Consider the following 21,354-nt stretch of genomic DNA (forward strand, 5'->3'; position numbering starts at 1 on the left):
TAAAGTGGCATAAACCACTGCTTCCATTCTGTCTGTTCCACTTCCACAATCTTCCAAGCAGTGAAACGCATTTGCCCACACAACATGCATGCCAGACCAGCAGACTGTTTGCATTAAAAAAACAACAACATGTAATTATTCGTAATTAGGTACTTTCATAGATGCAGGGTTGACATTTGAAGATCCGAGACATTGGATAGTCTGCGTAAAAATAGATCTCAAGCTTTTTCATTCATTTTTCATAGACTCCCCTGACACATTTAACGCTTGAGTGCACAGTAGCGTAAGTGTGGAAAAGTGCATGGCTCTTGAAACACGGTGCTGCTCAAGTAGTTTGATGACCGTCCAAGTGAAAAGCGTGAAAAAGCGGCTCATCGCACCGCAGAGACTGAAGCGGGTCACGCTGAATGGAGGACTGGAGCTTTTTCTTTATCTGAATTTGCATTTGTTTTGAAGTAATAGGGGAATGTTTTTCTAACCAACATTTATCTGAAGAGCTTGAAGAAAGGAGGGATTATAAGTAGTTAACAGCGTAGAGGAGGAAGTTCAGATATGATTGTGAAATGTGGCTTTCCTTTCACTTCTTGTTTTTCTTCAGCTGACGTCTTAGCCAGGCTTTGTTTAGATGTTTACATCTTAAATGTTAGTACGGGTTTATAATGTTTTTGTAATCTTCTATGTTGTCTTTTGTTGAATATTATTAACATTTAAAATAATCTTTTTAAAATGTTATTTATATCTGTGATAATGGAGCTGAATTTTCCGTATCATTGCTTCAGTGTCGCATTGTACTTCATATTCGAATATAATGTTTTTATATTTAATTATAATTTATTTTATTATTTATTTATTATTATTATTAATAATATTATTATCAATGTTGAAAATCAATGTTTGCTGCTTAATATCTTTGTGAAAATCATTATATGTCCTTTAATCAATAAAATGTTTAAAATAAAATCATTTATTTGATATTGAAATGCTTTATAACAGTAAAATTTTTCTATTTGTTAAAAAAACGTTGATAAATAGAAAGTTTAAAAAAGCAGCATGTATTTCAAATTGAAATAAAACATTAGTTTCTGTGGAGGAAAGTAAAATTATACTCAAGGAAAAGTACCATTACTTGCCAAAAATGTAGAGTAAAGTATATGTTGTAACTACTACTCGAAGTATGAGTAAAAAGTAGTCCTTCTAGCAGTACTCAAAAGTAGTGACTATTTCCATGTAATTCTTTTCCACCTCATACCTTGAATATATCTTAAAACAGTTCAATTTTCCTTTATATTTCTTTTTTCTTGTAAGATGTTTTCTCAACTTCTGTTTTCTCAACACCATATTTATTGTTTAATAATGCTTGGTTCACATCAAACGCAGAGTAGAGATGCAACGATTAACCGATTTCACTATTAACTGCGCTTTATCTGTCACAGATAATTAATGTAAAGGCTTCTCAAAACTGCTGCAGCTTAACAAAGTTCTAAACAATTTTTTTTTATTAATTCTTAATTGTATTTATTTATTTATGTATTCTTTGTTCTGTAATTTATTTTCAGTGTAAAATTATTGCTATATGTTTAAATACCAAAAACTTTTCACTTTGGACTTTTCACAAGTCCAAAGAGAAATGGGCTATTGTTTGTTTTTATTATTGTTTTGTGCTGTATTTAGTTACTGAGCAGCAATAAATAACACTTTAAAATATAAGGAGTTATTATGTGATTTTCTAAACTAGTGGTGTTTTGAAATAAATGAATGCATAATAATCGTGATAACCCTGAACCCATGATTATTCTTCAGACTATAATCTTACTACCAAAATCTACAATTGTTGCATCCCTAACGCAGAGCACTGTGCCACTAGCTCTAGATTACTCACTGGATGTTTTTGTACTTAGGTGAAAATGTTTTTGAACTTGCGTCGAGGACACTATTCAGGTAAATTCTGTGCATTCGTCACCAAACTCAGCGCATTACGCATAATTTGTGCTGCCTAGTGATAATTTGCCTCTATTTGTGCATTTACATTGACTTTGTTTGTAATTTACTCATAACTTGATTTGAAACAAATCTTAAAAATTAGTTTTTTAGATAAAAAACGAACTTATTTCATCTAAACATCACTGCTCACTGCTTTTATATCAAAAAACAAAAAACAGGAGGGCAAAATTACAGCGTAAGAAATGAGATTTAATCTAGATCTAATCATTTCAGCTCTACTACTTTATCTAAATTAAATGCTAAAAAAAACTTGCATAATGGATATGGCACTGATATATCATGCATCCATAAATACAAACCCTGTCATCTACTTTAACACCTTATTTTCTCCATGTGTATCAGACCCTAATAGCTCTAATAGTGTTCATCTGTAGTTCTGACTGGGCCATATTTGGGAAATGAAATATTAATGTCCAAATAAGCTGCTCTGGTCGATTGGTATTGAATATTTCATCATCTCCTGATGTGTATGAAAGATGTGGGAGGGGCCACACACACACACACACACAGACACACACATACACACACATGTTGGGCTTTCATGTTTAACAATGACTTCTCATAGACATAGTGATTTTATACTGTACAGACTTACCTGACAGAAGTCTTGTCGCTTATCCAAGTTTTAGGAATAGTAAGTAATAACTTGACTTTTGTTATCATTTGGTATCATTTGGATTAGCGTTCTTGCAGAACTCCCAGAGTTCATCAAGATTCTTTGGATTCATCTTCAATGCCTCCTCCTTCATCTTACCCTAGACATGCTCAATGCTCTCTGGTGACTGGGCTGGCCAATCCTGGAGCTTTTCTTTGCTTTCAGGAACTTTGATGTGGAGGCTGAAGTATGAGAAGGAGGGCTATCCCGCTAAAGAGTTTGCCCTCTATGTGGTTTGTAATGTAATGGACAGAACAAATGTCTTGAGACCTCAGGTTGTTGATGTTGCCATCCACTCTGCAAATCTCTCACATACCCCATACTGAATCTAACCCCAAACCATGATTTTTCCTTCACCAAACTTGACTGATTTCTGTAAGAATCTTGGATCCATGCGGGTTTTAATAGGTCTTATTTTCCAAATGACCAACTAGAAGTCAAGTTATTATTAGTCACTCTTACAACTGGGATCGACAACAAGACTTTAGCATAGTGTATGTTTTGTCCTATTAACCCAATGCTACCAAAACACTTTAAAAATACTTCCTCTGTATGATTTATGAGCCATTTTCCTGATGGGAACCAAAATCAAATGTCCCCAATAGGTACAAAATTTCTAACAATGCTATACTATATTACACAAACACACACACAATACTTATCCGAACACTCTGGCTCAAAAGATTGCAGTGTAGATAAGAAAAACATGCCAGCACAAAGGAGAGACCCCATTGTTTACTGGTGGAAGAATGTGATAAGGATAATCATGTAGGAGTTTTCTCGGCGATTGAATTTCAATTTCCCGATTCCATTTGGTGTCACACTAGGACACCTGCGCTTTGTTTGTGTGCATTTGTGTGTGTGTGTGTATGTTGAACATTTTAATCGCACACTCAACTACTATGTACTAAATAGTTCTCCCAAGTGCTCGTAAAGTTAATGGAACTCATGCATCTTTTGCTGGAATTAGATCAATGGCAGCGTGTGTGAACGTTAGAGAGAGAGAGAAACACTGGGAGATGAAGGGAGGAGGAGGAGGCAGACTGCGAAACCACCATTGGAGAAGTCTGAAGCCTCTTGTCAGTTTCCGTTGTGCAAATCAGAGAGGAAGAGTTGAGGAAAGCGAAGCTGCGTGTCACATGGCTTTAGCACTCGCTTAGCGTTTAAAGACCACCAGACGACCAGCCATACAACAGAAACAAGGTAATTTTCAGTCGGTTTAGTTTTTGCTTGAACAAATTCTGAAGAGGCTCTAAATGAGAAGTACTACTCTTATCAGTCTGCTGATATATTCAGGTTGAATATGTGCTAGTTTATGCGGAAGAATAAATGCAAGAGTGCTGTCTTTTTTTTAAAGAGGTTGATATGAAAGAATTATCCTGTTTTAGTCAGCTTGTGAACTAAACAGCTTAAAAAATGAGACCTATGAAAAGCCGGTTTTGACTGATGTTTATGTAAAGGAGTTGGGGAGGTTTTTGTCTGGATAATCAAAAGGATCTGATGTTTATAGATGCTTCTGACAGCCTCTTTTATGTTCTGTGACTCATGAAATGAAAATGTTATAAAGTAATATAGTAGAGAATGCTTATAAATATACTGTAATGCCAGTGTTATGGAACGAAAGGGAATTAGACTTTCATTCATGGCCATTTGCTTATAGTCTAATAGTCTTACATATTATCACAAACATGGTGTCATCACGGTGTAATTTGAATTAGTTCTACTGTTGACATGATGCTGGTGAATTGGAGAGTTACAAATGCATTCGTATTTCTCAGGTGGACAGTTGTTCTTTGTCTACTAAAGAAAGAAAACGGATTGGTTTAGGTTAAATACAAGCAAGACGTTACATTGCTATGTGTTAGAAAAAGGTTAATCGCCCCTCCACTGGACTCTGTTTGAGAAACTTAATAGCATGTTTGGCTCTTGAAAATCCTCTGAATTTTGTGATACCTGGGAGGTTTTTGAACTTGAAATAGAGATATCGAAGAAGTTTTAGCAGTTGTGGATTCCATGAATTAGTATTTGATTCATTTTTTTACGTTTTTTAATTTAAAGTTTTCGGTAATGGGTTTTGATTTCGACAAGAATATTTTGACAAGAATTCATGAATTAAAAATGAATGGGATAATTCTGCAGGAGAGTGAATCATGCATTAAAAGTAACAAACAAATGTCAGCATCGACTGCGTAATTGACAATGTGCGGACATATAGCACCATTGCACTTTGGGCGTCCTGAGTTCGAGTCCCAGCTTGTAGATCTTTCCTGATTCCCCCTTCTCTCTTTCTCTGCTTAGCTATTTATATACTCTCCAATCATAATAAAGGCAAAAAGTAAATAAATCAATATTTAAAGTAATAATAATAATCATAATAATAAATATATTACCAGCACAGTTCTGTGAAAAACAAAAACATCTTATACTAAAGTTAAGTTTTGACACCAATTATTTGTTTTTGTTTTATTGGCATGACTTGCTGGTTTTTAAAATGATCTAGTGAAAGAGCTTTAAGAGCGAATTGTTGCTGTAGTTGTTGAGTGGTGTGTAACAGCGGGGTAACAGTACTCCTGTTGTCCTGCACCTGTCCTCCTCTCCGGAAGCTTCTATAAAGCCTTTCCAGCTGGTGAGGAAGGAAGCCTTGAGTGTATTGTGCCAGGGGAACCTCCAGACATGAGTATATTTGTCAGCCATTGAGCTGGGAAAAGACGTAGTCGACTATTCTCTTTCATCTTTAAGCAGAAAGTTTACAAACATAAAGGCTTTCATCTGAATAATTCACTCCATCAAGACAGATTTAGATTGAATAATACTGTGTTAATACAATATGCAGTTGAAATCAGAATTATCAGCTCTCTTGAATTATTAGCCCCCCCTGTATATTTCTGTTAAACAGAAAGAAGATTTTTCAACACATTTCTAAACATGTACAACACATTTCTTAGATTTGTAATTACTGATTTTTTTTCATTTTCTCCTGATGACAGTACATAACATTTTACTAGATATTTTTTAAGACACGATTCAGCTTAAACTGACATTTAAAGGCATAACTAGGTTAATTAGGCACGTTAGAGTAATTAGGCGAATAATTGTATAACGATGGTTTGTTCTATAGACATTACAAAAATTTATATTGCATATGTGGGCTATTAATATTAAACTTAAAATGGTTTTAAGCTGCTTTTATTCTAGCTGAAGTAAAGCGAATAAAATTTTCTCCAGAAGAAAAAAATATTATAGGAAATACTGTGAAATGTTCATTGCTCTGTTAAACATCATTTGGGAAATAAAAAAATAAAAAAATCACGAGGGCTAATAATTTTTACTTCAGCTGTGTATAATCTATTATTGAGGTCTTTAATAAATAAAAAAAAAGATTTATTTGATAGAAAATGTCACAATTGTTGAAAGTAATACATCAAATTAAACCTGGAATTTTCAAGAGGAAACAGTTAAGTAGTTTCTTATTGTAAAACATACTCCAGTAATCTTTGTTCTACAGTGCATTTATCATTGTATCAGCAACAGCATTGGCTTTTTTGTGAATTTTGTAGAAAACTTTAAACCTACCTTTGCTACTAACCTTACAGTTAATCCTAATAACCAAACCTTACTGTAAACTAACATTTTTCTGGTAAACCAACACAAAAAATCCCTTATTTTTAAGTTTTTTTTCCGGATACTGGGGTGCGAAAGTGTAAAATTTCGCACGTTAAATGACAGAAATTTATCGTAAAATAACAGACGTTAAATTACAGAAATAATAATTTAGGAAATTCCTGTCATTTAACGTCCGTTATTTTATAGTAAATTTCTATCATTCAACAGCTGTTATTTTACAGTAAATTTCTATCATTCAACAGCTGTTATTTTACAGTAAATTTCTATCATTCAACAGCTGTTATTTTACAGTAAATTTCTATCATTCAACAGCTGTTATTTTACAGTAAATTTCTATCATTTAACGTCCATTATTTTACAGTAAATTTCTGTCATTTAACTTCCGTTATTTTACAGTAATATTCTGTCATTTAATGGCCGTTATTTTCATTTTCCCTGAGATGGGTTGCGGCTGGAAAGTCATCCACTGCGTAAAAAACCTGCTGGATAAGTTGGTGGTTCATTCCTCTGTGGCGACCATGGATTAATAAAGGGAATAAGCCGAAAAGAAAATGAATGAATTTTACAGTAAATTTCTGTAATTTAACGGCCGTTATTTTATGTTTAAAAAAAACTTAAAATAATGGATTTGTTTTAAAATTGTACCTTTAACCTTTCTAAACCTAACTTTAGACTTGTTACTAAGCCCAACTTTAACTCCTGTAACTCTAAGTTAAACCCTACATTTAGGTGATCACTAGTATGTTTTTTTAATTTAAAACAGCAGCTCAGAATGTAAACAATCCTTGTCCAAATTAGCATTTTAACTGTGTTTCAGAGATACAATCACACTATACAGAGTAAAACATATATGTGATAATTCATGTTCACATGGGTATTCGAATACTTTGCCAGCATACTTGCTGTATACTGGTTGCAAAACTGGTCAAATCAGCGAGTGAATGTGCATATTGTTTCTGTTTTCATAAGTCTGTGACTCATTTCTTATGTACTAACAAGAACTTCAGCATTTCTAAACTAAAACGGTCTTCAGCATTTTCCAAACACTCCATTTTCTTGGGTTAAACATGACAGTGTTGATAGGAAACTGGTGGATATAGATGCATGACATGATATTAAAAGCTTCTTCCAAAGTACAGTAAAATGATTAAAACAATATTATCCTCAGGATTATTGCTTTCTTGGCTGTTTTTATAACATCTTGCATTTCATTTTAATCTCGGGTTTCTCTAGTTTCATCTATAATGACCCACAAGGGACAATACTGTATTATCCTACAGCGCTGATTATATTTCAGTCAGTGGCATTATTAAAAATGTAAATGTATTGATCAGCCTTATGACAAACCAACCTTTAACAGTGTGCTAAATTTCCAATGTCTAGTTTGATCAACTTTAGAGACTCTTTTGAGAAGTTAATGTTTACATTTTTGGGATTATATGATTGGAACAAATTGGGCACATAAATGACAATTTGCATGGAGTGCTGTTCAAAAGTTTAGTGTAATCAGATGTATTTGTATGCAGATGAAATTAGTATGCACTCATTTTCTCAATTAGTATGCACTCAAAATCATGTTTGCACTCATTTGCCATAATGTAAATACTGTGACTATTACATTTAGTATATTTTATCTTACATCTTATATTTTTAGTATTATGTCTATTGTTGGTTTTCTTTATGTGTGACTTATTACATTTAGTATACTTTATCTTGCCTCTTATATTTTAGTATTATGTCTATTGTTTGTTTTTCTCTCTTTTTATGTTGCTGCTGGTCTCTGTGAGTTACCAAACAAATTTCGTTGTACAACTACAATGACAATAAAAGTTCTTTACTTTAGTATAAGTGATACATGTATCGGAGAGGTGTGATAAGTTACATTCATTGTGCCAAGCATTTGTGTTGCATGTATAGGTTGGTTATTCAAATTTGTCTACTCAGATGAGGTCTTAATATGTTTATTCCTACTGGCTTACAATATCTGCCTAGAGTTTTAGTCACTAATCACTATCACAATCACTAATTCCTTTTTTTTTTTTTTTTTTTTGTGGTTGTTGTCCAAGTTCGGTTTAATTAGATTTAAACTATTCTTTACCTGGATTTTAGTATGATCACTAAATAAATAAATAATTAAAAGATACAAAGTTAGTATGCACTGTATATGTGTCATTTTTTTATCAATTTAATTATTGAATTTCTTTTTTATTGAATTGTCTTGCAATAAAACTGATTGGAATAAGAAAAACATACTGACCCCAAACATTTGAAAGCTATGAACACAAAATGCAAAACTTCAGCTTGGAATTAATGGGGTCTTTTAAACACATTGAATCCCCTCATTCATTCCAGAATATGCTCAATATCTATTCTGGTCACATCCTCATGACTTGTTCACTTTCAGCTGTGACTTGCAGATGTCGCTGCACATGGCTTTGTGTGATACAGAACAGAGCTTCAGTTTCTTGTCAAGAAAGTATTATATATATATAAAAAAAACTGAGCTAGTGAGGATTGTGAGATATGAATACATTGTTTGTTTTTAGAGTATGTAATTCTCTTACCGTCTCTTTTTTTCCTCTGACCTAGATAATGTTCGAGTTAATTCTTTGATGTTAAAAGAAGAAACAGAAACAATTTCTCTCTGTTCCTTTGTCTCTGTCTCTCCAGAGCTTTTCCATGCAGTCGTGGCTGGGATAAAATGGATGACAGGATTGACGGTGTGCGGGTTGGAGAAAACAAATTCATCAGCAAGTGAGTAACTGTGCTGCATATCAAACCTTCACTACTAAAATCAACCCTAACCCAAACACTAAAGCTACATTTTACTCTCATTAGTCATAGTTTAATACTAAACCCAACATTAAGATGATAGCCTAAAACAAACCATCCCACATATTGTTCTAAAACTAGCCTAAAACCTAATATTAATAACATAACTTTAACCCTACCGTTACTACTAAGCCTACACTTAACCCCAATATTCAAACCCTACTGTAAAACAATCTCAACACTTCCTCATAAACCTCCCTTTATAAACCTAACTTTAGTCTTGCTACTAAATCCTACTTTAACTCCTGGAACTCTAAAGCTGCATTCACACTATGAGCGACTCGCAGCGGCAAAGCGACCGTTCATTTCAACGAAGAGCGAGCGACTTCCGGCGACCTCTGTTTACGCGAGCAATAGCGACCGCTGCTGAACGACACGACAAATTTGAGAATGCTTCAACTTTATGCAAATAAAGAACAACTTTCTTGAGCGAAAACCAATAGGGGCATCAGTAGAACTCACGTGTTCTTCTCTCAGCTCCTGCAGAGGCTAGTTGTATTCTCTGTCAGGGTTCAACGCTAAGGATTTTTTCTACTGGCCCGATTGGGCCAGCGGTTCAGATTTTTACTTGCCCGGCCAATATTTTCACTGGCCCCACCAAAAAAAAAGTTAAGTTAATAGCTATTTCTTAGCCACATGTTTTTAATATTGTGTCAAAAATGTGTTTGAATCTAGAATTTAATATTTTTAAAATGTTAAAAAATGTATGAGCATATCTTCGCATTGTACCCACGTAAATGTTTGCTTCCAGGACATTCTTTTAGCCTCATAAATTCATTTCGCTGTACTGGTTTTTACCAGGTTACAAAAAAAGGACATGCTCACTACATCCAATCAGATAGAAGGAACCAGAAAGCAATATGGTGTTTACAACATCACTGAGAAGGCAGCATTTAAAGGCTTAAAAGCACAAACTGTTTCTCGATTCTAAGACTGTATTCATATGCAATTGACAAATAGTCACAGACAAATTGAACTTTTGTGACAAGGCACTATGAATCGGGCCAGTAACAATTCTGTCTACTGTCCAGAGCGCCTCGAAAGCTGGCCCCGGGCCACCGGGCAGTCCTTATTGTTGAGCCCTGTCTGTGCTGTAGACTCACATTTGCAGGAGATAAATAGCCAAAATGACCTAGAACAAACTGTTTTCTTGATTATCTTTGTAATTAGGCATTTTATGTACTAATTCCATTTATATTTTGTGTTTTTTCTCAACAATGTTTACTTTCAGCGTCACGTAAATCCATTCACTTTTTGCAAATAACACCATAAATTTTACCTAAGCAAGGTGGGAACGCCCACTATTGACTTCAATCATCACCCAGAGCGACAGGCAGCTATAATAAATGAGGCAAACCCTAAATTTAGGCTGTGTTCACACTTTGTAGTGTGTTTTTATTTAAAACAGCAGCTAGAATGTAAACAATCCTCATCCAAATTGGCATTTTAACTGTGTTTTAGAAAAACAAACACACTGTACAGAGTAAAACGCTTGATGTTTTCATGAGGTTGTAAATGTGATTATTCATGCTGGCGAGGCAGTGGCGCAGTAGGTAGTGCTGTTGCCAAACAGCAAGAAGGTCACTGAGTCGCTGGTTCGAACCTCGTCTCAGTTGGCGTTTCTGTGTGGAGTTTGCGTGTTCTCCCTGCCTTCGCGTGGGTTTCCTCCAGGTGCTCCGGTTTCCCCCACAGTCCAAAGACATGTGGTACAGGTGAATTGGGTAGGCTAAATTGTCCGTAGTGTATGAGTGTGTCTGTGAATGTGTTTGTGGATGTTTCCCAGAGATGGGTTGTGGCTGGGAGGGCATCCGCTGCGTAAAAACTTGCTGGATAAGTTGGCGGTTCATTCCGCTGTGGCGACCCTGGATTAATAAAGGGACTAAGCCGACAAGTAAATGAATGAATTAATTATTCATGCTCACTGAGTATGTGCATACTTTAATGGTGTTCATACTTGCTGTATACTGGTTGTGAAATGGTCATATGAAAAGGGCCTGTTGAATCAGGGAACGCAATGGTCCAGAAGACCAATCTAAGAGTAATTGTGGATAGCCATGTTTCAGTTCTCATAAGTTTGCGACTGGTTTCTTCCGTACAGAACTTCAGCATTTTCAAACTAAAAACGCTCTATTTTCATTGGTTAAAGATGCCAGAGTAGTGTAGATGCCAGGCATCAATCGCAACAAACCATCTATGTTTTATCACAAAAATACACCAGAGTGAAGAGCATCTCAGTGTTTTCGAAATGCTCTGTTTTCTTTCTGCTTTCTGTTTTGGAGTAGTGTGAACACCAGGCATAAAACATATAAGGAGTCATGGTCTTTTAATGACAGCAGTAAATAACTAAGCAACTATTTGAACTGTTCAACCATTTGTTAATTATAAATTAACATTTATTTTATATCTTTTTTATTGACAAACTGTGCAGCTTGTGTCACTGCAATATCTCTTTATGGGCTTCTGAAAGAACATTTCCTGAGCCTCTTTGTATGGAAAGTCAGAAATGTCTGACCCATTTATTGAGGCATCTATTAAACATGTCTCTTATAAAAATGTAGATGTGAACATGTCATGGCCACAAGTAGCTTTACAGAAAATAATTAATCCATTCATTTTACTGAGCTTAGCGCCTTATTTATCAGGGGTCACCAAAGCAGAAAAATGACAAACAATGCAATTTGGAAGCATTGCAAAGGATGAAAGATGAAAATTAGTTAAAATGCTATCTAATACTTGTTAACTAAAGGGAAATAGGGCCAATAACTACTTCAAGTATCAATGAGTGTGTTACAAAACATTATATTATTAAAAATTCATGTTCAAAAAGTTTTATCTAATAATTCCAGCCAGCTTTTAGTGAATTTGTAATATTGTCAAAACACAGAACTTTTAGTTGTTATACGTGAAAAAGAGCTAAATACATGTAGCACCATTCCAATATTTTGCTCTTCTCCAACTACTGACAGCAGATCCCTCAATGAGAGAGAGGGTGGAATTTGCAATTGCGATATCTTTACTGCTCTATTCATTTAAGCTATCAAATGTAATGTTTAGACCATCACTGTTCCTCTCGCGATCTATTCACTTGCTCATTCACTCTCAACGGCATGTTTTCCGGGTATTTTAATTCATTTTGGGGGATCACACAGAGCTTCCGGAAGAGGTCATAACTAGACACTAGATAGAGGAGCTTTGCTCCGCGCGATGTATCTGAAGAGCGAGGAGGGAAGCGGGACGTATTTGAGGACCGGGCGGGAGACGGGTGGAAGACGCGCGATTTCCGGAAGATTATCATTCGTTTGTAGGCATCCGGCATCCGGCATCTCTATGCATTTGCGGGTGACTCTTGGAACTTTCGAGAGACTTGGGATGTGTGCATCTGTATATATTTTAGCTGCAGTGACGCAAGCGCAGAACAGAAATGACATGCTGTTGTGTAAATAAGATATTTCATACGGCTATTCAGCTGGTTTACTAAAAAATGTTGTGATCCGGCGCTATATAGATAATATCTATAAATGTGACTTCAAGGAGGGTGGGTACAGCCGTATATAAGGAGGGCGGGGTGTGTCTTTGGACTGTGGGGGAAACCGTAGTACCCGGAGGAAACCCACGCATGTTGCTGTGAGACGAACGTGCTACCCACTGTGCCACTGCGTCGCCTGGTAGGGGAAACACTGTAGTGTAAACATGAACTTGCTCTGTAAATTAATCCGCTAACAATTATATGTCTTACCTTTCCCTAACTACTAAACCTTACTTTTACCATCGATAACACCACAACCCTTCATCCAAAAATGAATAATTCAACCAGTTAATGTTTCAAATCCAGAGCAATTTTAGCAATTGGCATGGACCGTGTCCTGTGTCACCATGATTATGACATCATACAACCTCAATTTCTGGTTTGGTTTTATAGAAAACAGTGAAACACCAAAGATTTTTTTTTAAATGTGGTGTGTTTTATTAAAGATCACAGAGCAGTATTATAACAGATCCCCAAGCTTTGATCACTTTAGCTCATCATTGAACATGATTTTTGCAGGAGTCCCTTATAGTATGTAATGAAGATGACAACTCCTATGATTCTACACTCAGTCACGGCATCATCAAAATAAGCATTTGTTTGTTGTGAATACGACCCTCTAGTGGCAGAAATTTCATACTGTGTTTAAGTATTACTTTCCAAATGTAAGATGTTTTGTTGTTTCTCAGGAGCAGCATTCTCTCTCATTTAAAGACCTACAATCTGTACTATGAAGGAAAGAACCTGCAGCTACGACACCGAGAGGTAAGAACCAGCTTTACCCTCGTTGTGCGGCAGGCGGAGAAGCGTTTGACCCCTTCTGTGCTTCCTCAATTATTCACTATTGTCTGGGGAGTAATAATAACTGTCTGAGGCTGGAGGGGGTTGACCATGTGCGTCTCCTTTTGTGTCTGTAAATGCATTGCTCAGGTGCTTTAGACAAGCCAAATTAATGACTGTTTTAGATGGGCTGTATTTACCATTCATTGGTCTCATAAAAGAAAAATTATAGCTTGTTTATCCACCTTTTTCCACACGTGATTGCTAAATTTCCAAGTTATGGGCTGCACTTCTTGTTTAGGGAACTTCCATTAAAAAGAAATCACTTCATATAATTAAGGCTGTGCTGTAAAATTTGCGCTTGGTTTTTTAACATGACATTAATATCACAAACAAACGAGGCACTTTTGAGTTCATGTGTGGGTCCTCAATATAGTTTTTCTCTTACAATACAGTAATACTTCACCATATTGCTAATATTTCTTGTTTATTTCATAATATTTCACTTATTTCCAGGGTAATTCATTGTCTGCTGTATGCAATTTATGTATTCTGTTAAGTTTTCTTTTAAAGGTCCCATGAAGTGCTTTGAAATGTGGATTTTTATTCAACGTTTGACATAATCGGAGTATACTCGGTGTCCTAAAAAGTTTCTTAAATCTTTTTTTTTTAACAGGTCTTAATTTTTCTTTGTTCATGTATAGCTACCCAATCTAGCCATTAATACCCATACAATCACCAACAAACTCAATCTCAATAAAACTTTTTATTAAAAAAAAAAAAAGCATTTAATTACTTTCTTTACAGTAATATTTGCTTAAAAGTTCTGCATTTATTTACTGCTGAGGATACTGCCCTAACCTATATTTTTTTATTATTAAATTATTATTATTGTAGACTGAAGTAATTTACAGCTATGTTTTGTTCTGTTCTTGGTTAGGGTTATAGGATTTGTGAATGGATATATTAGAAAATTAATTTTAAAATATTTAAACTAAATTATTAATATTGTGTTATTAAATGTATTAACTTTTAATAATTTTTGATAGGGCTAATAAAAATCTTTTCAAACTAGGATATTCAAAAAAATCATTGGCATTTAGCTCTTATCTGGCCCTAACGGTCTTAAAAAAGTCCTAACCTGCAGAAAATCTTAACTGGAAAATGAAGATAGGTTGGGGCATAGAGTAACTCCTTACTTTAAAAAAACAGCCAATAGCATTTCGTTTTTATCAAAGCTCTTTTAGTGAGAGTGGTTGAGCTCAAGCACATCGAATGGAAATCAAATGAAAAGGGAGCAGGACATGTCGGATACTGAATTGAATTGGTTAAGATTTGAGGAGAGAAGTATGAGGTGACGTGAAAATCTGTCAAACCATTTAGGCGGAAGTGAAAAACAACAAGCTTTTAATGTTTTATATTTTCTAAACGAAAATTTTGTCTCAGTTTTGTAGCTCTAGCTAAAAGATTTCTTTGAAACTAACAGACTGAAACTAACATCTAATTCATCATGGGACCTTTAATATTTGATAGATAAAATGTGAGAAGAATAATGCCATCTCCTTGTAATCATTTTTTTTTTATTATTTTATTATTTCTGGTATTGATAACTCACACAAAGCTTCATGGGGCGTAGGAAAATTTTGAATATTGTCACTTCTCATCTGGAGAGCAAAGATCAAATAGTAGAGAATGACACTAGTAATTCCACATTTATAGGATTAATTCTCCAAATGATCTAAGAACTACACTCCAAAAGTTACGTTTGCTTCTTGTTCAAGCTACTTTTTAATGTAACTCAATTCTTAAGTTTTGCGTGGGACAACTTAAATTTGTAAAAACAATGAGGTTAACGTAATTGATTTGTGTTGGGACAACATGAAGGAATTGTGTGGAACCCTGCATTTTTTGCAGTGTCAATAAATATGTGCCTAATTAAATATTATGCTAAGTTCGCATAAAAGTGTCTGCCAAATACATAAATATAAGTATGAGCACAAAATAGTAATCAAATTTAAATCATATTTGTCACATAAACAGTCATAAACACTATACACATAATGCACTGAAATGCTCATACAACCACCCGTGACCTTAACAAAACAAGAAAAATCAATAAGAATCTAAATTAAGGAGTTTAACAGGGCTATTCGATTGGCCGAACCCGGCCACCAAGGCAATTTGTTCCGGCCCTCCAAATAGTGTGACCAAGACATCAAAAATAAATAAAAAATTCACTTCATAAATAGTTATGAAGTGATGTGTGTCTGTTCAATACAGCATGAGCTGCAGAGGCTGCGCAGAGCGTGATTCACCATAAGCGAGTCGTGCGGGCAGCCGAAAACATTTGGATGTGTTTGTAGAAAAAGCCTTTTATACTATGCATTGATATCGTCAATAGGGATGCAACAATTAGCCGATTTCCCTATTAACTGCGCTTTAATTTGTCACAGTTAATTAATTGTAAAGGCTTCTCTAAGCCGCATTTCTGTTGCACTGAACAAAACGAAACTGCTGCAAATAAACAAAGTTATGCCAAGTTGCCAACTGTGCGATAGTTTGAAGTTCTAAGTATGTACACCGAGGCTACGCACGCACACCAGATTAACTATAGCTAGCGGCCATTCCCATATCACGTCTTTTCCGCTTGCAAGTTTGTTATTTCTAATATAAGAATATATGACAATATGCTCACACAAGCGGAGCAACGCGCTTGCGGCTCTCCGGGCGCACACAGTAGAAAATATCTCACGTTGAGAGTTGTGCGTGCCTTTCAGTGCAATGTAAACAAAAGATATGTTAAACGATTTATTATTAAAATGATTTTGTATGCATGAACGCAGATGGCATCTACAGTTAATCTAAATAGCTACTTTCCTCATATAATGCTTGAATTTACATTAGACGTGATAACAGTGAAACCATGATTATTCTTCACACTATATAATCGTACAACCAAGATCTATTACTGTCGCATCCCTAATTGTTACGCAGTTCAAAAAACAACATATGAATGTGTCTGAATGTAGAAAAAGCCTACTTCAGCAATGCACTGCTTTTGTTGTGCTCTGAAATACAACATTTGAATGTTTGTAAAAAAAAAAAAAGCCTATTGTACAATGCACTCATTATGTAGTTTCAAAATACAATATATTCACATTTTAATGTAGAAAAAGCCAACGTACCTGTAGGTGTAAAAATACAGCATATGGGCTCTTATATGCAGTTGTGTTATCACTCATATAGCAAGTCATATCTCTCCGGCCCTTCGTTTGGGATGCTTTTCATGAACCGGCCCCCATGACAAACTAATTGAATAGCCCTGGAGTATAATAAGTAAAACACAGACAACATAACTTGATATAAGTTATCTTTATACTGTGTTTTTTGCCTGCAGGAAGAGGAGGAGCTGATCATGGAAGGACTTCTTAATATCTCATGGGGTTTGCGTCGACCAATCAGGCTTCAGATGCAGGATGACCATGAGCGAATCAAGCCTCCTCCCTCCTCCACCTCCTGGCACTCGGGCTGTAATCTAGACAACCAGAGGTCAGATGGTGAACAAGCATATTTAAATGAGCTCTTTAACCTTCTAGAAGTCAATATTTCTTCTGTTATGCATATGTTTATCGATGCTAATAAGGTTTATCTTGCGTTTGGAGTATTTTATTATGCTTTGACTGGAACAATAAGGTTTTTTCATATGTAAATATACAATACAGTCCTGTTCAAAAATGTCCAGTCTGTGAGATTTTTCAAAAAGGTTTTTGTCTTTTTAAATCTATTATGCTTGGTAAAGGCAGGATTTGTTTGTTTGAAAATACAGTAAAACAATAATATTGTAAATGATTCATGCAATTTTACATATATTACGCCCCAAGTCTAGGGGAAACAAAAAGGGCATAATAAACGAAGAAAAAACAAATGTGTTGGGGTGGTGGATTTCCCAAACTAAACAAAACTTAAAGCAAAAGATTCCCTTTGGTCGACAACCAAACTCACACACTCAATTGAGAGTATATATGAAGATATTTATTATAGAAAAATAGGGTTTATATAAATAAGCATTTCGTTAGGGTGACCACAGGCCAAAATAACAAACAAAAGAATCTATAAAATAAATCCACTAAATTACCTATTACTATTTAAATAAAAAATACAAGAATCTTACCTTACTCCCTAACATAAACAAAGTCAAAAGTAATCAAATAAATAGGCAGGTCACCCCTAAACGCTCAAACTCTCAAAAAATATTCAAGCATAGGATGGTCATCAATACAAAGGTGGTTGGTGTTTGATCGTCGGCCGAAGGGGTGAGGGAAACCCAGGAGCTCCACTCCAAACACCGAACGCAGCAGAAATGAGCTCTCCGATCCCTGCTGGAAGCTCCCTTATATACAGGTCTCGGAGACCAGCAGCCAATCAGAGCAGGGAATCACGCCGGCGTGGGAGCCTATAAGACAACAGAAAAAAAGCAAGGAGGCGGGACAAAAGAAAAAGAGTACAATCCGCAATAATAAACAAATAAATAAACTTCAGTCGTAACAACATATCTGTTCTTAGTTTTCTTAATGATGCCAGTCTTCAGTGTCTAGTTTGCTAATTTTGTTAAGCAACTCTCATCATTAGCAGTGTTTACATCTTGTGTTACTTAATATTTCTGTAAATATTGAGATTTATTTATTTATTTATTTTATTCATTGTCAGAATATAGTTAAATTAATTTGTAATGTAGGTTAACAGGTACATTTATTTAAAATGAAACAATATTGATGTGAAGCAATATTATGATCTATTGGTGTGTAAAAGAATATTGGTGAAACGATCCGTCATTTACTTTAAGGTGTTTATATAATAATACTTACCAAATGCATACAAAAGAGTAGAAGAGATCAGGAAACATTTTATTGTATTTTAAAAGAAAATAAATGATCATTTCTAAAAAAAAATAATAATAATAATAAATAAGGATAGTGGCAAATAATAAATACTTTAATTGACAATTATTATTGACTTCAACTAATATTTAATACAAATATTAAACAGAGCAATGCATTTTTCACAGTATTTCCTATAATTTTTTATTGCTCTGGAGAAAGTCTTATTCTTCTTGTTTTATTTTGGCTAGAATAAAAGCAGTTAAAAATGGTTTTCTTAAGTATTATTAGGCCACTTTAGCGTTTTTTTTTTCTTTTTCTTTTTTTTTTCGATTGTCTACAGAACAAACCACTGTTATACCAGTCTGAACAAGGAAATGTTAGTCTTTTAGGTTTTGTCAGATTAGTGGCTAATTCGTACAAATTAATACAGTCGTACGAAAATGTACGATTTTATACAAGACCTAACCACACCCCTAACTTGTTATTGGGGGATGAGAAAGTCATACTAAATTGTATCAAAGAGATCATACAAATTCATACCAATTGGCTACTAAATCAAAAAGTTACAAATTGTCTTGAGATTGTGTTGGTTATACAGTGACTTGCCTAATTATACTAGTTAAGCATTTTAAATGTCAATTTAAGCTGAATAGTGTCTTGAAAAATATCCAGTATAATATTATGTACTATCATCAAGGCAAAGATAAATAAATCAGTTATTAGAAATGAGTTATTAAAACTATTACGTTTAGAAATGTGTTAAAAAAATATTTTCTGCGTTAAATGGAAATTGGGGGAAAAATATACAGGAGGGCTAATAATTCTGATTTCCATTGTATATATGCAATGAAATGCTCCTAATTTTGCTATTTGTTTTATTTTGTGTCATAATTCATCACCTCAGTACAAACAAAACCTAAGTATAAATCTACAATCCACAGAAGGCAAGATTACTTCTTTAAGGCACCTCCTTAAACTCAAGTGACCTTCAAGTGACTTCAGCCTGAGATCCTGCTTTGTTTCTCGAGTTTGTTTCCATAGCGACTCTTGTGATGATGACTGTACTTCTGATATCCAGCAGCTGAAATCTTCAGGACCGGTGTGATATAAATAATGCACACTTTTCTAATGTCTTCTGCTTTTGATCTCTTTTTGTCCATTTTTGCCTCATGGGTCCAAAATGAGGAGTTCAAAAGAACTAATAATATCTGAGTGCTCCAACACAAATATAGTTTTTTTTAGCATAATTTGGAGTCTTTTAACACAGGGTCTGTTATTATAAGTAGCAGTTCCTAGAATCATTTGATGATGCTTCTAGTATGCACTCATTTGTTTATTACAAAGATTATAGGATTGGAATGGATTTTAAAAACTTCAACCCAAAACAATAATGGATCTTCTTGACTGGAGTGCTTATTACACTCATTTGGTTTTATGATAAGGTTTAGTTCACCCAAAAATAAAACTTAAAATTGACTTACCCTCAAGTGCATCAAAACTAAATGACTTAACAGAGTTTTGGCTTACAATAGAGAAAAATATTTAGCTTCATATCAAAATTGAAATGCTGCTTGATTCTTGAATAATCATTTCCACTCCAGCGGTTCCCAACAGGGGACCTCAGCGAGCTCTGTGGGGGGTCGCGTCAAATAAAAAAAAAATTAGCAGTGGACAATTAGGAGAAGGATCATGTTGCCTTAGTTCATTTTATCCCATTGATGACCAAAAAATTGACAAATTTGTAATTCATCCTTCACAAAAAAAGAGTCTCACTCAATCGCCTTCAGCAGCTGATAGTATTGACCCAAGCATACTGAACCCAGGTGAGGACGCTCCAAGCATTTCAGGTCGCAGCACTAGCAATACTGGAAACACAAAATGCAGGAAATACCAAGATAGTTACCTTAACTATGGTTTTATGGTTTCTCGAAGCAAAGAGTCTCTGGCCCAGCCACAGTGCATCATCTGCGACAAAGTCCTGCTAACGAATGTGTGAGGCCGTCCAAATTTATAAGACATTTGCAACCAACTCATCCCTAATACTGCAAGGTGTACAGAAAACAAATGCCCTACTGATTTTTTGCCTTCATATTTTACATTAGGCTATTATTTGTGCATAAACCTATTTAAATATAGTAATAAACTAAGCGTTTATTTGAAAACAACATTTTGTGTCATCCTTACTGCAAACGTATATGAGCGATAATATCTTTAAATGTGGAGGGTGGCCTTTCAATATTTTCCAAAGGGAAAAGGGGGTCTCAGGTAAAAAAAAAAAAAGGTTGGGAATCACTGCTATACACTACCATTCAAATTATTATTATTTTTTTTATAGAAATAAATACATTTAGTCCATAAAAATGCATTAAATTGATTAAAATAGTCAGTAATGGCGTTTATAATTTTGTTTTTTAAATATATTATAAAAGCTATTTATTTATAAAATAATCACTAAAAATGTGTATTATATTATTTTTTTTCCACTAAAGTATTAAGCAGTGATTTTTAGTGTTTATAAAATATTCATAAATATTATATAAATAAATATTTTTAAGCAGTAAATTAGGACTCTGAAGATCATGTGACACTAAAGGCTGTCATTAGAGGAATAAATCATCTGTTTAAAATGTATTCAAATAGAAAATGATTATTTAAATTTGTATTAGATATGTATTTTTAAAAATATAAATATATTTATTCCGTAATGCCGAGTTCAGACTGCATGATTTTCAAACTAGTCGTGTCACAGATGTTTTCACACTGCATGACTATCTGGGCTAGCGTTTCGTCGCTGCTTTGTTTACACTGCAAGATGGTTCGGCGACATGGACATTCACATTGCATGACTTTACTATCTCACAGCCAAAAACATGTAGTATATCTTTTGTTATTAACTAAATAATGAGAAAGAAGCCTTTAATGGGGTAGAACATGTACATGTTTGCTCACCTGGGTTTAAAGGGAATTAGCCATTTCTCCTCAACGTTGATAATAAACTAATTTCTTTCTGTATGAAACGTCAAACAGACACGGTTGCTCCTGAGTCCTGTCAAACC

At 34.6% G+C, this 21,354-nt stretch overlaps 1 protein-coding gene across 5 annotated transcripts in view; it reads left to right on the forward strand.

Moving 5' to 3' along the window:
• The window catches only part of rassf2a (Ras association domain family member 2a), a 55,160-nt gene that overhangs the window by 10,045 nt on the left and 23,761 nt on the right, over positions 1-21,354 (forward strand). For 3 of the 5 annotated variants that reach the window (XR_015497016.1, XR_015497015.1, XM_087263200.1), the window contains exons 1-4: positions 3,739-3,859; positions 8,951-9,034; positions 13,328-13,403; positions 16,816-16,967. Coding sequence is in view for 2 of the 5 variants with exons in the window: in XM_087263200.1 (XP_087119326.1) it covers positions 8,982-9,034; positions 13,328-13,403; positions 16,816-16,967 (281 nt within the window). In the remaining 3 variants the exon portion in view is untranslated. 5 annotated transcript variants of the gene reach the window in all.

This window comes from Danio rerio, chromosome 8 (genome assembly GCF_052040795.2).
Source record: "Danio rerio strain M-AB ecotype USA chromosome 8, GRCz13ab, whole genome shotgun sequence".
NCBI lineage: Eukaryota > Metazoa > Chordata > Actinopteri > Cypriniformes > Danionidae > Danio > Danio rerio.